General features: G+C 48.8%; 1 protein-coding gene across 2 annotated transcripts in view; it reads left to right on the forward strand.

Moving 5' to 3' along the window:
* LOC115366275 (spectrin beta chain, non-erythrocytic 1) overlaps positions 1-13,953 on the forward strand; it is a 69,578-nt gene that overhangs the window by 14,751 nt on the left and 40,874 nt on the right. The window contains exons 1-2 of one of the 2 annotated variants that reach the window (XM_030062810.1): positions 3,944-4,043; positions 13,174-13,325. In XM_030062810.1, coding sequence (XP_029918670.1) covers positions 3,947-4,043; positions 13,174-13,325 — 249 coding nt within the window. In that variant the 5' untranslated portion in view covers positions 3,944-3,946. Of the gene's footprint in view, positions 1-3,943; positions 4,044-13,173; positions 13,326-13,953 lie in introns of those variants that run through there. The other variant, XM_030062034.1, reaches the window with a different exon arrangement.

Consider the following 13,953-nt stretch of genomic DNA (forward strand, 5'->3'; position numbering starts at 1 on the left):
CGTCCTCTGAGTGCGTCTGTGTTTGGACACGACAAAGCCACGCTCAGAAAATAGAAACAGAACTTTTTTTTTTTTTTTTTGCTACCGCCGGCAACCGCACAGAGAGAGAGAGAGAGAGCCGAGCGAGCGTCCTGCTCCTCACATGACTCTGTTTTCCTGCATTCCTGAGGAGGAGGAGGAGGAGGAGGAGGAGAGGCCTTGGTCCTGAACAGCCTCAGAGCTGCGTTCAGGAACATAAGGTGCAGGTCACACAGCAGCATGTCCTCATCAGGGCTGATCCCAACAACAAGCCGGCCTCAACTTCATGACCAGGCCCTGAAGGCATCATGGTTGTCAGAGCGGCCCTCGGCCAAACCGGGGCCCGAAGCAAAATTTTGTTATGAGGCCCCCCACTGTGCGCCCCGGCCCGCCGAGTGTACAAAACCAGTGCACAACAAAATGCCATTTGACATCACGAGCTTTGTTCGTAAGAACAAACATCTGAGATAAAAATAAATTAGATCATCAGTTAATATTCACAAAACAATATCAACGCTGAGATGTTTTGACAAGACAGAGGTGAATGCAGAGAGCAGATGAAGACGCTCACAGGACATTTAACCTGCAGCAGCCTGGACCCTGACCCTCACCCATGACCCCTGAACCTGACCCATGACCCATGACCCCTGAGCCTGAGCCTGACCCTGACCCTAACTCAGACCCTGACCCTGAGCCCTGACCCTGAGCCTGACCCCTGACCCCTGACCCATGACCCCTGACCCTGACCCTGAGCCCTGGCCCAGCCTGGACACACAGCCTGGATTTCTCTCTGAGCTGAACTGCAGCTGAACTTCAGCTTCAGCATTTCAAGTCCGACTCCTCGGTTACAGCTGTAGTTTCCCAGCATGCTCGGCGTTGTGCTGAGTCACTGACGCAGCGTCAGCGAACACTGAGCCTCAGTCTGAGATAATTTCATTTGTGACTCCCGGTCATCTGACGGCGAGCTCAGCTGATCTGAACTCTTCACACTGAAACCACACAGAGCCCAGCAGACAGCAGCGCCTAATCCCCTTAGCCAGTTAACATTCCTGTGAGAGGGCGGCCCAACCAGGCGGGACCACCCCGAACAGGCGGGACGACCCCGACCAGGCGGGACGACCCCGACCAGGCGGGACGACCCTGACCAGGCGGGACGACCCCGACCAGGCGGGATGATCCCGACCAGGCGGGACGACCCCGACCTGCAGGACGACTCCGACCAGGCGGGACGACCATGACCTGCAGGACGACCCCAACCAGGCGGAAGACCCCAACCAGGTGGGAGGACCCCGACCAGGGGGGACGATCCCGACCAGGCGGGACAACCCCAACCAGGCGGGACGACCCCGACCTGCAGGACGACCCCGACCTGCAGGACGACCCCGACCTGCAGGACGACCCCGACCAGGCGGGACAACCCCGACCTGCAGGACGACCCCAACCAGGCGGGACCACCCTGACCTGCAGGACGACCCCAACCAGGCGGGACAACCCTGACCTGCAGGACGACCCCAACCAGGCGGGACCACCCTGACTTGCAGGACGACCCCAACCAGGCGGGACGACCCTGACCTGCAGGACGACCCCAACCAGGCGGGACGACCCTGACCTGCAGGACAACCCCGACCAAGCGGGACGACCCCAAACAGGTGGAACGACCCCAACCAGGCGGACAACCCTGAACAGGCGGGACGACCCCAACCAGGCGGACAACCCCAAACAGGTGGGGCGACCACAACCAGGCGTGACGACCCTGACCTTCAGGACGATCCCAACCAGGCGGGATGACCCCAACCAGGTGGGACGACCCCAACCACATGGGATGACCACAACCAGGTGGGATGACCCTGACCTTCAGGACGACCCCAGCCAGGCAGGATGACCCCAGCCAGGCAGGATGACCCCAACCAGGTGGGAAGACCCCAACCACATGGGATGACCACAACCAGGCGGGACGACCCTGACCAGGCAGGACAAACCCGACCAGGCAGGACGAACCCGACCTTCAGGACGACCCCAACAAGGCAGGACGACCCTGACCAGGCGGGACGACCCCGACCTGCAGGACGACCCCAACCAGGTGGGATGACCCTAACCAGGCGGGACGACCCCGACCACATGGGACGACCACGACCGTGTGGGATGACCACAACCTGCAGGACGACCACATGGGGTGACCCTTACACCGTGGGACGACCTCAACCTGCAGGAGGCCCCCCGACCACATGGGATGACCCCAACCACGTGGGACCACCACGACTACGTAGCACGACCCCGACCAGGCGGGATGTCCCGACCACATGGGGCGACCCTGACCAGGCTGGATGACCTCGACCTGCAGGACGACCCCAACCATGTGGGATGACTGTGACCTTGCAAGTCAGAACCAGAACCCAACCGAAAATCGGTCCAAGTCCCTGCAGCCTCCTGCAGACCCTGTGGTCTTTTAATCAAAATGTATTTATTTAGTTTCGTCTGCTCTGTCTCCTGGTCTGTCCTTTTATATTCTGGATTTTGTTCTTTTTTTCATACCTTAGCTTGTATTTCTGCTTTTACTTTTATACATCTCTCTTTTAGTATGTTATTTTTTATCTTGTTATCTTAACCTTTCATTTACAGTTTTTATTTATTTATACACTTATTTATTTATAGTCATGCCTCAGCCTTATTATTTTATTATCATATTATTTTTTATCTATTTCCCATTGGTCTTACTGCTGCCCCTGGTGTTGCAAATTGCTGAGATTTATGAAAGTGTCTCTGATGATCTCGTCATCGTGGCGCCAGGCTCAGATGACACGAGTAAAAACTGTGTTCAGGAAGATTATATCCTATTTCTCCTTCCTCTCAGTTTCTATCTCACACACTGTTCCTGTGAGTCTGACAAACAGCAGCATCCTGGCTTTGGATAATTCACTCAGATGAAACAGAAACAGAAAAGAAGGAGTGAAATAAACGATTTCTGGGCCTGAAGTGCGTTTTGAGCGATGGCTGGTTTGTGTTTTGGAAGTGAAGTCATCAGATTTAGCTCCGGCTCGCCTCAGCATTGTGTTTGAATGGAGGAGGAGCAGACCGCTGCTTTGTCTGGGATGATGTGGGGGGGGGGCAGTGTGTGTGTGTGTGTGTGTGTGTGTGTGTGTGTGTGTGTGTGTTGGGGGGGGTCGGGCTGCAGGATGTTTGTGGTTTTGCGTTGTGAGGAAGTTGCATTATTCCTGCTCAGGAATGTGATTTTCTCTTTTTTTTCCTGAGCGAACAACAATACAGGGAAATGGGCCGGGACTCTGAACCCCCACACACCCCCTCACTCCACCCCTCCAACCCCCCCAGTCTGTGGAGACTTGGTTTAACCCAGGCACACACACACACACACACACCCTGCTGGTACAGGAGACAGTGATGTCATCAGGGAGCTGCATAGCCATTGGCTGGTGAAATTACAACCTTCTGTTTCCACCCCCAACACACACACACACACACACACACACACACACACACACACACACACACACAGCTGTCTGGATTGTAAGAAAAAAATCAGTTTTGATCTTTTTCTCTTCACTCTTCTTCTTCTGTAACAGTTTTTATGTTTTAAAAACACTTGAACCATACAGGGACTGTGTGTGTGTGTGTGTGTGTGTGTGTGTGTGTGTGTTGGGGGTGTTTCCCTCCTCCCTGCCCTTCCCACTACTTTGCAAGTTGAGGGAGGTGTGTGTGTGTGTGTGTGTGTGTGTGTGTGTGGGGAGGGAACAGGGAGGGAAGCATGTAGCTGCTGTTCGTCAGAGCTGCTCTCACTCCACACACACACACACACACACACTCTCTCTCTCTCTGTCTCACTCGCTCACATACACACAGTTGTGCGCTCGGCCGGACGGTCTCGGTGTGTGTGTCGGGGCTTTGTGTCGGGGTGCGTTGGGTTTCGGGGCTCATGGAGGTGGAGTGGGGGGAGGCGGAGCCCGGCTTCCCGCCGCAGCAGCTCCCCTTCAACTACAACCAGCTGGAGGGAAGATTCAAGCAGCTGCAAGGTAGGAGGCTGCTCTTTGTTCGCTGCTCCACACACACACACACACACACACACACAGAGAGAGAGACACACACACACACACACACACAGAGACACACACACACACACACACACACACTTAGGTCAGAGCATTGTTTTTGTGTAAGAAGAGGATGATCCTGATCGAGCAGAGAATCAGACGCTGTGATGTTTCTGTCTCCACATCAGCTGGACGTTACAGAACGTTACAGAATATTAGAGTGTTACAGTGTAACAGAACGTTACAGAACGTTACAGAGTGTTACAGAGCGTTACAGAATATTAGAGTGTTACAGTGTAACAGAACGTTACAGAACGTTACAGAGTGTTACAGAATGTTACAGGGCGTTACAGGGCGTTACAGAATATTAGAGTGTTACAGAGCCTTACAGAGCCTTACAGAGCGTTACAGAACGTTACAGAATATTAGAGTGTTACAGTGTAACAGAACGTTACAGAGTGTTACAGAGTGTTACAGAGTGTTACAGAGTGTTACAGAATATTAGAGTGTTACAGTGTTTCAGAGAGTTACAGAACATTAGAGTGATACAGAGCCTTACAGAGCGTTAGGAAGTGTTACAGTGTTGTCACAGTGTTACAGAGTGTTACAGTGTTGTCACACTTTAACAGAGTGTCACAGTGTTGTCACAGTGTTACAGTGTTGTCACAGTGTTGTCACAGTGTTACAGTGATGTCACAGTGTTGTCACAGTGTTACAGTGTTGTCACAGTGTTACAGAGTGTTACAGTGTTGTCACAGTGTTACAGTGTTGTCACAGTGTTGTCACAGTGTTACAGTGATGTCACAGTGTTGTCACAGTGTTACAGTGTTGTCACAGTGTTACAGAGTGTTACAGTGTTGTCACAGTGTTACAGAGTGTTACAGTGTTGTCACACTTTAACAGAGTGTCACAGTGTTGTCACAGTGTTACAGTGTTGTCACAGTGTTGTCACAGTGTTACAGTGATGTCACAGTGTTGTCACAGTGTTACAGTGATGTCACAGTGTTGTCACAGTGTTACAGTGTTGTCACACTTTAACAGAGTGTCACAGTGTTGTCACAGTGTTACAGTGTTGTCACAGTGTTGTCACAGTGTTACAGTGATGTCACAGTGTTGTCACAGTGTTACAGTGTTGTCACAGTGTTGTCACAGTGTTACAGTGTTGTCACAGTGTTGTCACAGTGTTACAGAGTGTTACAGTGTTGTCACAGTGTTACAGTGTTGTCACAGTGTTGTCACAGTGTTACAGAGTGTTACAGTGTTGTCACAGTGTTGTCACAGTGTTACAGAGTGTTACAGTGTTGTCACAGTGTTGTCACAGTGTTGTCACAGTGTTACAGAGTGTTACAGTGTTGTCACAGTGTTGTCACAGTGTTACAGTGTTGTCACAGTGTTACAGAGTGTTACAGTGTTGTCACAGTGTTGTCACAGTGTTAGTGTTGTCACAGTGTTACAGTGTTGTCACAGTGTTAGTGTTGTCACAGTGTTGTCACAGTGTTACAGAGTGTTACAGTGTTGTCACAGTGTTACAGTGTTGTCACAGTGTTGTCACAGTGTTACAGAGTGTTACAGTGTTGTCACAGTGTTGTCACAGTGTTAGTGTTGTCACAGTGTTGTCACAGTGTTACAGTGTTGTCACAGTGTTACAGTGTTGTCACAGTGTTACAGAGTGTTACAGTGTTGTCACAGTGTTACAGAGTGTCACAGTGTTGTCACAGTGTTACAGAGTGTTACAGTGTTGTCACAGTGTTAGTGTTGTCACAGTGTTACAGAGTGTTACAGTGTTGTCACAGTGTTACAGTGTTGTCACAGTGTTACAGAGTGTTACAGTGTTGTCACAGTGTTGTCACAGTGTTGTCACAGTGTTGTCACAGTGTTGTCACAGTGTTGTCACAGTGTTACAGTGTTGTCACAGTGTTACAGTGTTGTCACAGTGTTGTCACAGTGTTACAGAGTGTTACAGTGTTGTCACAGTGTTACAGTGTTGTCACAGTGTTGTCACAGTGTTACAGAGTGTTACAGTGTTGTCACAGTGTTGTCACAGTGTTACAGTGTTGTCACAGTGTTGTCACAGTGTTACAGAGTGTTACACTGTTGTCACAGTGTTGTCACAGTGTTACAGTGTTGTCACAGTGTTATCACAGTGTTACAGAGTGTTACAGTGTTGTCACAGTGTTACAGTGTTGTCACAGTGTTGTCACAGTGTTACAGAGTGTTACAGTGGTGTCACAGTGTTGTCACAGTGTTACAGAGTGTTACAGTGTTGTCACAGTGTTGTCACAGTGCTACAGTGTTGTCACAGTGTTACAGAGTGTTACAGTGTTGTCACAGTGTTGTCACAGTGTTACAGAGTGTTACAGAGTGTTACACTGTTGTCACAGTGTTGTCACAGTGTTACAGTGTTGTCACAGTGTTATCACAGTGTTACAGAGTGTTACAGTGTTGTCACAGTGTTACAGAGTGTTACAGTGTTGTCACAGTGTTGTCACAGTGTTGTCACAGTGTTACAGAGTGTTACACTGTTGTCACAGTGTTGTCACAGTGTTACAGAGTGTTACAGTGTTGTCACAGTGTTACAGAGTGTTACAGTGTTGTCACAGTGTTACAGAGTGTTACAGTGTTGTCACACTTTAACAGAGTGTTACAGTGTTGTCACAGTGTTGTCACAGTGTTACAGTGTTGTCACAGTGTTGTCACAGTGTTACAGAGTGTTACAGTGTTGTCACAGTGTTGTCACAGTGTTAGTGTTGTCACAGTGTTACAGAGTGTTACAGTGTTGTCACAGTGTTACAGAGTGTTACAGTGTTGTCACAGTGTTGTCACAGTGTTGTCACAGTGTTGTCACAGTGTTACAGAGTGTTACAGTGTTGTCACAGTGTTATCACAGTGTTACAGAGTGTTACAGTGTTGTCACAGTGTTGTCACAGTGTTACAGAGTGTTACAGTGTTGTCACAGTGTTATCACAGTGTTACAGAGTGTTACAGTGTTGTCACAGTGTTGTCACAGTGTTACAGAGTGTTACAGTGTTGTCACAGTGTTGTCACAGTGTTGTCACAGTGTTACAGAGTGTTACAGTGTTGTCACAGTGTTATCACAGTGTTGTCACAGTGTTACAGAGTGTTACAGTGTTGTCAAAGTGTTGTCACAGTGTTGTCACAGTGTTACAGAGTGTTACAGTGTTGTCACAGTGTTACAGAGTGTTACAGTGTTGTCACAGTGTTATCACAGTGTTGTCACAGTGTTACAGAGTGTTACAGTGTTGTCAAAGTGTTGTCACAGTGTTGTCACAGTGTTACAGAGTGTTACAGTGTTGTCACAGTGTTACAGAGTGTTACAGTGTTGTCACAGTGTTGTCACAGTGTTACAGAGTGTTACAGTGTTGTCACAGTGTTGTCACAGTGTTATCACAGTGTTACAGAGTGTTACAGTGTTGTCACAGTGTTACAGAGTGTTACAGTGTTGTCACAGTGTTGTCACAGTGTTACAGAGTGTTACAGTGTTGTCACAGTGTTATCACAGTGTTGTCACAGTGTTACAGAGTGTTACAGTGTTGTCACAGTGTTATCACAGTGTTACAGAGTGTTACAGTGTTGTCACAGTGTTGTCACAGTGTTACAGAGTGTTACAGTGTTGTCACAGTGTTGTCACAGTGTTACAGAGTGTTACAGTGTTGTCACAGTGTTGTCACAGTGTTATCACAGTGTTACAGAGTGTTACAGTGTTGTCACAGTGTTACAGAGTGTTACAGTGTTGTCACAGTGTTGTCACAGTGTTACAGAGTGTTACAGTGTTGTCACAGTGTTACAGAGTGTTACAGTGTTGTCACAGTGTTGTCACAGTGTTGTCACAGTGTTACAGAGTGTTACAGTGTTGTCACAGTGTTATCACAGTGTTACAGAGTGTTACAGTGTTGTCACAGTGTTGTCACAGTGTTACAGAGTGTTACAGTGTTGTCACAGTGTTGTCACAGTGTTATCACAGTGTTACAGAGTGTTACAGTGTTGTCACAGTGTTACAGAGTGTTACAGTGTTGTCACAGTGTTATCACAGTGTTACAGAGTGTTACAGTGTTGTCACAGTGTTGTCACAGTGTTGTCACAGTGTTGTCACAGTGTTACAGTGTTGTCACAGTGTTATCACAGTGTTACAGAGTGTTACAGTGTTGTCACAGTATTACAGTGTTACAGTGTTGAACCTGCTCCTGATGGGCAGCTCGTGTGACTGTGAGGGAAACAGTGCAGCTGGAAAAGCCACACAGAAATGCAGCTCATTTCTAAAGAGTTCCAGAGCGTTACAAACCAACACTGTTACAGACTGTTACCAACACTCTAACAGTGACACTGTGGCTGCAGTGTGTGACAGTGTGTTACAGTGTGTGACAGTGTGTGACAGTGTGTGACAGTGTGTGACAGTGTGTTACAGTGTGTTACAGTGTGTGACAGTGTGTGACAGTGTGTGACAGTGTGTTACAGAGCTGGTCCCAGGTCAGTTCTCATGGATATAGGGTGTAACATGTTATGGTGTGTCAGTGTGTGTGTGAGGAACACTCCAGCATGTGGCTGCTGCTGGTGAATCACACAGTGAAGCACCAGTGTGTGTGTGTGTGTGTGTGTGTGTGTGTGTGTGTGTGTGTCTTCATGGTGTAAAGCTGTCCTCTGGCCTGATAATGAACGAGCTGCTGTTTCCTGCTGGATCTCTGTTGTTAATCATTGACCTGCGACCCCGCGCTGCCCTGTGCTGCATTCGCTGTCCGCAGGAAACTGAGGCGCTGGAACTGGAGCGGAGCAGCGAGACAAAAAAGCTCCTGTCCCGTCCAGCTCAAACACTTTTTTATCCTCCGAGCTGATTGAACGAGTGGAAATATAAAAACACAGGCGGGCCCTCGGTGTCCCCGTCCCGCTGTGTGCTGCTCAGGTTAACACTGAACACACACTCACACACACTCACACACACTCGTGTGTGTTCCCTCATTAACCCTCAAGTTTGAGGGTTAATGAAACTATTCTCACACTCACACACACAGACACACACACACACACACACACACACACACACACTGAGACAAACACAGCTTTCCAGTGAAGAGCTGCTATTGTCTGCTAGGAGAGACCTTCCATCCGCACACACACACACACACACACACACACACACACACACACACACACACACACACACACAGTGGTCCTCTGTTCTCACAGAGCTGATCAGATCATGTTCAGGCTGCTCGTCCCGCTGGCAGAAGGGCAGGCCTGGATTACCCATCAGCCCCTGCTGCCAGCCTGCGTTTCTGAGCCGACTGACAGGAAGTTGCCGGTTTGAATCCCAGGAAGTGACAGAGCTGTTCAGTCCGTCTGATCTGGTGGGCGCAGACCCCCCCCACGCCTGCTGTTCACCTGCATCTCAGGTGATGGGATAAAAGACGCACCCGAGACGCACTGAGGACCCAAACCACGAACCCAGAGCCAGCAGGATGGGACGGGGCCGGTGGGACGGGGGCCAGTGGGATGGGACGGGACGGGGGCGGCGGGATGGGACGGGGCCCGCGGGACGGGGGCCGGCGGGACGGGACCCTCTGGAGCTGTTTGTGACCTGCTGACCGAACTGAACAGGAGCGTTTCCAACCACATCCACAAACAACTTCAGCTGCTCTCCTCTGTGAAAGGACCGACATATTGATAAAAAAAAAGGCAAATAAATAAATAAATAAATAAACTGCTCGACAGTGAGCAGTGACCACAAAAATACCTGGAAATTCGCAAATTATATATTAAACACTAAGCATAACCAAAAACTGTAGAAAGTTATTAAATTGTGGCTTTACGCCTTTCACAAGCATTTAAGCATCTAGGAAGAGTGTGTGTGTGTGTGTGTGTGTGTGTGTGTGTGTGTGTGTGTGTGTGTGTGTGTGTGTGTGTGTGTGTGTGTGTGTGAAGTGACTTGCAGTCCAGTCCGGTGGTGGTGAAGGTGTGAGGCTGTGCGGGGCGTCCACGCCTCAGACGGCGGCGTGACGCGACCTCGGCAGCACAACAGGAAGTGAACGGCATTCCTTTCCTCTGACTCGTTCATCGCTCAGGATGTCGGCCGAGCGCGGGGAGGGGAGGCGACCTCTGAACCGGGCGACCTCAGAGGGAACTTTAGCCAGCTCCGCCCCCCCCACCCCGATGTGATGTGATCCTCGCCGCCACACCCGGCAGACTCACAGACAGCAGCAGACTGACCTGAACAAGAAAGGAAGGCTTTTAAAACGGGGAAGAGACAGAAACAAACCAAAAACGACGAGTGCAGACTGGGGCCTAAACAGTCTTGGAGCTGCATCAGTTGCTTTGACTGGAAAGCTGAGACTCTTGTGGATTCAATGAGCCACATTTGATTCCTGTGTGATGATGTTGGCCCCCATAGCAGCCATTTCACTGCAGGCAGAGACTTTTGTCAAACTGGACGTCGCTGGAGAAAATGACCTCTAGTGACCTCTAGGAGAATCACAGCCTCATCAGACTTTACAGACACAAACTAGAGAGCGAGGCCGTTCAGAGGAGCTCAAGGAGAAACACAACGCTCAACATCCAGTCCTTACAGAAATCTCCAAATGTGAAAAGTTTTTGACATCAAATCAAAGCCTGAATGTTTCTGTGCTGTTCCTCGAGGTCTTGATAAGATAAGATAAAATAAGATAAGATAAGATAAGATAACACTTTATTTATCCCCATAGGTGAAGTTCAGGCGTTACAGGCAGCAGCATCAGGAGAGACGATTCTGAACAAGGGACACAGTTTACACTATACACAATATAATATAATACATTATACACAATATGAGGCAGTGCAGAAAAGAAAACAGCAGTATTGTGCAGAAACAGTCTGTAAAAACAGAAGCAGTGTGAACCATCACAGTGCAGCTTTAATCAGCCCTGGAGCTGGACAGTCTGACTGCAGTGGGGATGAAGGACCTGTGGGAACGTTCCTGGGTCATTCCAAGTCAGACCAGCAGAGTTTTCATGCATCTGTCACCATGACCTCAGGAATTTCTAAGAAAATCTCACATCTGATGAAGCTGTATCTGAAACAAGCAAATTCCTAATTTCAGCTATTTTTGACCAAAAGTGAATTTCTGATTTAGTAAACATGCAAAGTTTCAATTCTCTAGGATGAAAATGAATAAAGTTACAGCACAGTGAAGGTGTGCCAAAATGCAAGTCGTCAACTGAAGTTCGCCGAAAACTGACCAAACTCACATGGCAGGGCCTCACTTTGAACACTCGCCAAAAATCTGTTTCATAAAAAAGTGTTCATAAAACATGTTTTTCTAACTGTGGGATCAATGTCACTGAGATCTGAGACGCCACAGTGACGATCTGACATGGAAGGACCCTCCTTCCTGCAGGGCCGGTGCAGCGGTCTGAAGGTGCTGCTCAGGGCCCCACCGGCTCATGCAGGGGGTGGGATGGGTTTTCGATGGTCGGTGTCAGCTTGGTGTCAGCTGTCCCACGTCCTCGATGGAGTCCAGAGGGCAGTCGGGGACAGAGCCGGCTCTCCTGAGCAGGTTAGGGTTCGGGCTCGGGTCCAGTCTGTCCCTCTCAGAGCTCCACAGCCCAGCAGAGACTGCAGAGGCTGCAGGTCCCACCACCGAGTCACAGGAGGTGTTTAAGTGTCCTCCAGACTCCACAGGACCTCAGCCGTCTCAGCAGGTGGAGACCACTTTGGCCCTTCCTGTTCAGGACGTCTGTGTTGTTTGTCCCGTCCAGTTTGTTGCTGAGATCTGGCATTTTGGAGGATTTCTGACCAATTTTATTTATTTTCCAGCTTTAAAAAATGATTAAATTTTACACCCAATCTGTGTTACAAATGGTATCAACGTGAAAATTATGGAACACGGGAACAGCTTCATATCCTTCCGTCGTAACGCTCCGCCCCTCTCAGGCTGGGTCAGATGTGCCGGGGCCGCTGGGGCCGCCGGGGCCGCCGGGCTCCTGCAGAGAGACTCGACTCCTTCAGGACCAAACAGGAACGACGAGCGGAAGCTGTGGAAACAGGAGCCCAGCTGATCTGAGACAGAGACCCGGCACCAGATCAATACATCAATACTTGATCTGTTATTTTGGTGAACTTCAGCAACTGTGACCACGCCCCCAATCAATCAATCAATCAATCAATCAATCAAGATGTTATTTGTGTAGCAGACGAACAAACGTAACAGTGTTTTAAAGACAATAGGTAGGATATAAAAAGTATGTATGATCAATAAAAATGAAATGTGGATCTAAGTTTGTGTAAATCTTTTCCCTCAGTCCGGATTTCTGGCGCTTCAGAATAAAATCCAAATTATAAAAGGATAGACCAAGGAGTACAACAGAGGAAAACAAACGAATGAATAAACAAACAAATAAACGAATAAATGAAGATCGATAATTAGAAATAAAGAAATAAAGTAAAATAATGAAGCTCTGCTCCGTCAAATTTTCCGATTGGGACCCAGACACGAGCCTTTTATTCTGACAGTCTGAGAGAGAGCAGTGGGCGGAGCCTCGGTGGGACTCGAACCCGCAGGCCTCTGCGTACGGGACGGCCCGTGGGGAGCAGGGGCTTCCCGTTCCGCGGAGGAGATCCTTCCTGCTCACGGCTTCCTGTTTCCTGCGGGTCAGAGGTCAAACACCACAATAGCTCCTCAAGAAGCCGTGATGTCAGCGAAGAGGTCGACACCTGGACACATGACCTGCTCGAAGGGGCGGGGCCTGTCAGGTTCCTGTCTCTGCAGGGGGGAGGAGCCACGCAGGCAGAATCAATACAGGAAACAGGAAGTGACATGCAGGGTATTGATTAGTGATCAGATTGGCCTGAGCTCTGTGTGCTGCAGACGACCTTCACGTGACCGTGTGTGTGTGCGTGTGTGTGTGTGTGTGTGTGTGTCCTTGTTGGCGTTGGACACCTGGCAGTCCACAGGAAGTGATGTCACTCCTCAGTAACATGACTGACAGCTTCAGCTCTGAAAGTTTTTTCTCAACTTTGCCTTTTCCAGTTCTGTTTGTCTTCCTTCTTTGATGTTCAAACTAACTCTTTCTCTCTCTCTGTGTGTGTGTGTGTGTGTGTGTGTGTGTGTGTGTGTGTGTGTGTGCAGATGAGCGCGAGGCCGTGCAGAAGAAGACCTTCACTAAGTGGGTGAACTCTCACCTGTCCAGAGTGTCATGTCGCATCACAGACCTGTACATGGACCTGCGGGACGGGCGCATGCTCATCAAGCTGCTGGAGGTCCTGTCCGGAGAGAGGCTGGTGAGACACACACACACACACACACACACACACACACACGCACACACACACACACACACACACACAGCCTCTGATGGCTGCTCCCTTTCCTGGACACCAAGGACACTTGGCTGCTGGTTTGTTTCCCGTGCTGCATTCAGGAAGACAGCTGCCTCTGTACACACACACACACACACACACACACACACACACACACACACACACACTCCAACACACCAACATATCTCTCTGACGTAGATCCAGCACTAATCTGACCTGTAAATGTGTAAATATAGAATTTTAATCATTAGAGATTCTGTCATCTGGTCATTTAAAAAAATATTTTGCTGATAAAGTTCAGGTCTTTTTTTTTTTTTTTTTTTTGCCAATTTTACTGTCTTTACTAATTTACTTGTTTTCCTGTCTCTCATGTCTTTGAAAGACAGGAAGTGAATTTGTTGGTGGGGGGAAGGTGAAATATCAGCCAAAAGCAAACTGGAAGAGCAGGGAAGAAACAGACAGAAAAGAAAGACAGAAAGACAGAAAGGAAATGACCAGAAAACGAGCAAAAATACTTTAAAATATATTTAAAAATTCAAACAACAGTTCAGTGAAGCTGGACTGACGTCAGGTTTCTTGTGTTTAAATG

This window comes from Myripristis murdjan, chromosome 1 (genome assembly GCF_902150065.1).
Source record: "Myripristis murdjan chromosome 1, fMyrMur1.1, whole genome shotgun sequence".
Classification (NCBI taxonomy): domain Eukaryota; kingdom Metazoa; phylum Chordata; class Actinopteri; order Holocentriformes; family Holocentridae; genus Myripristis; species Myripristis murdjan.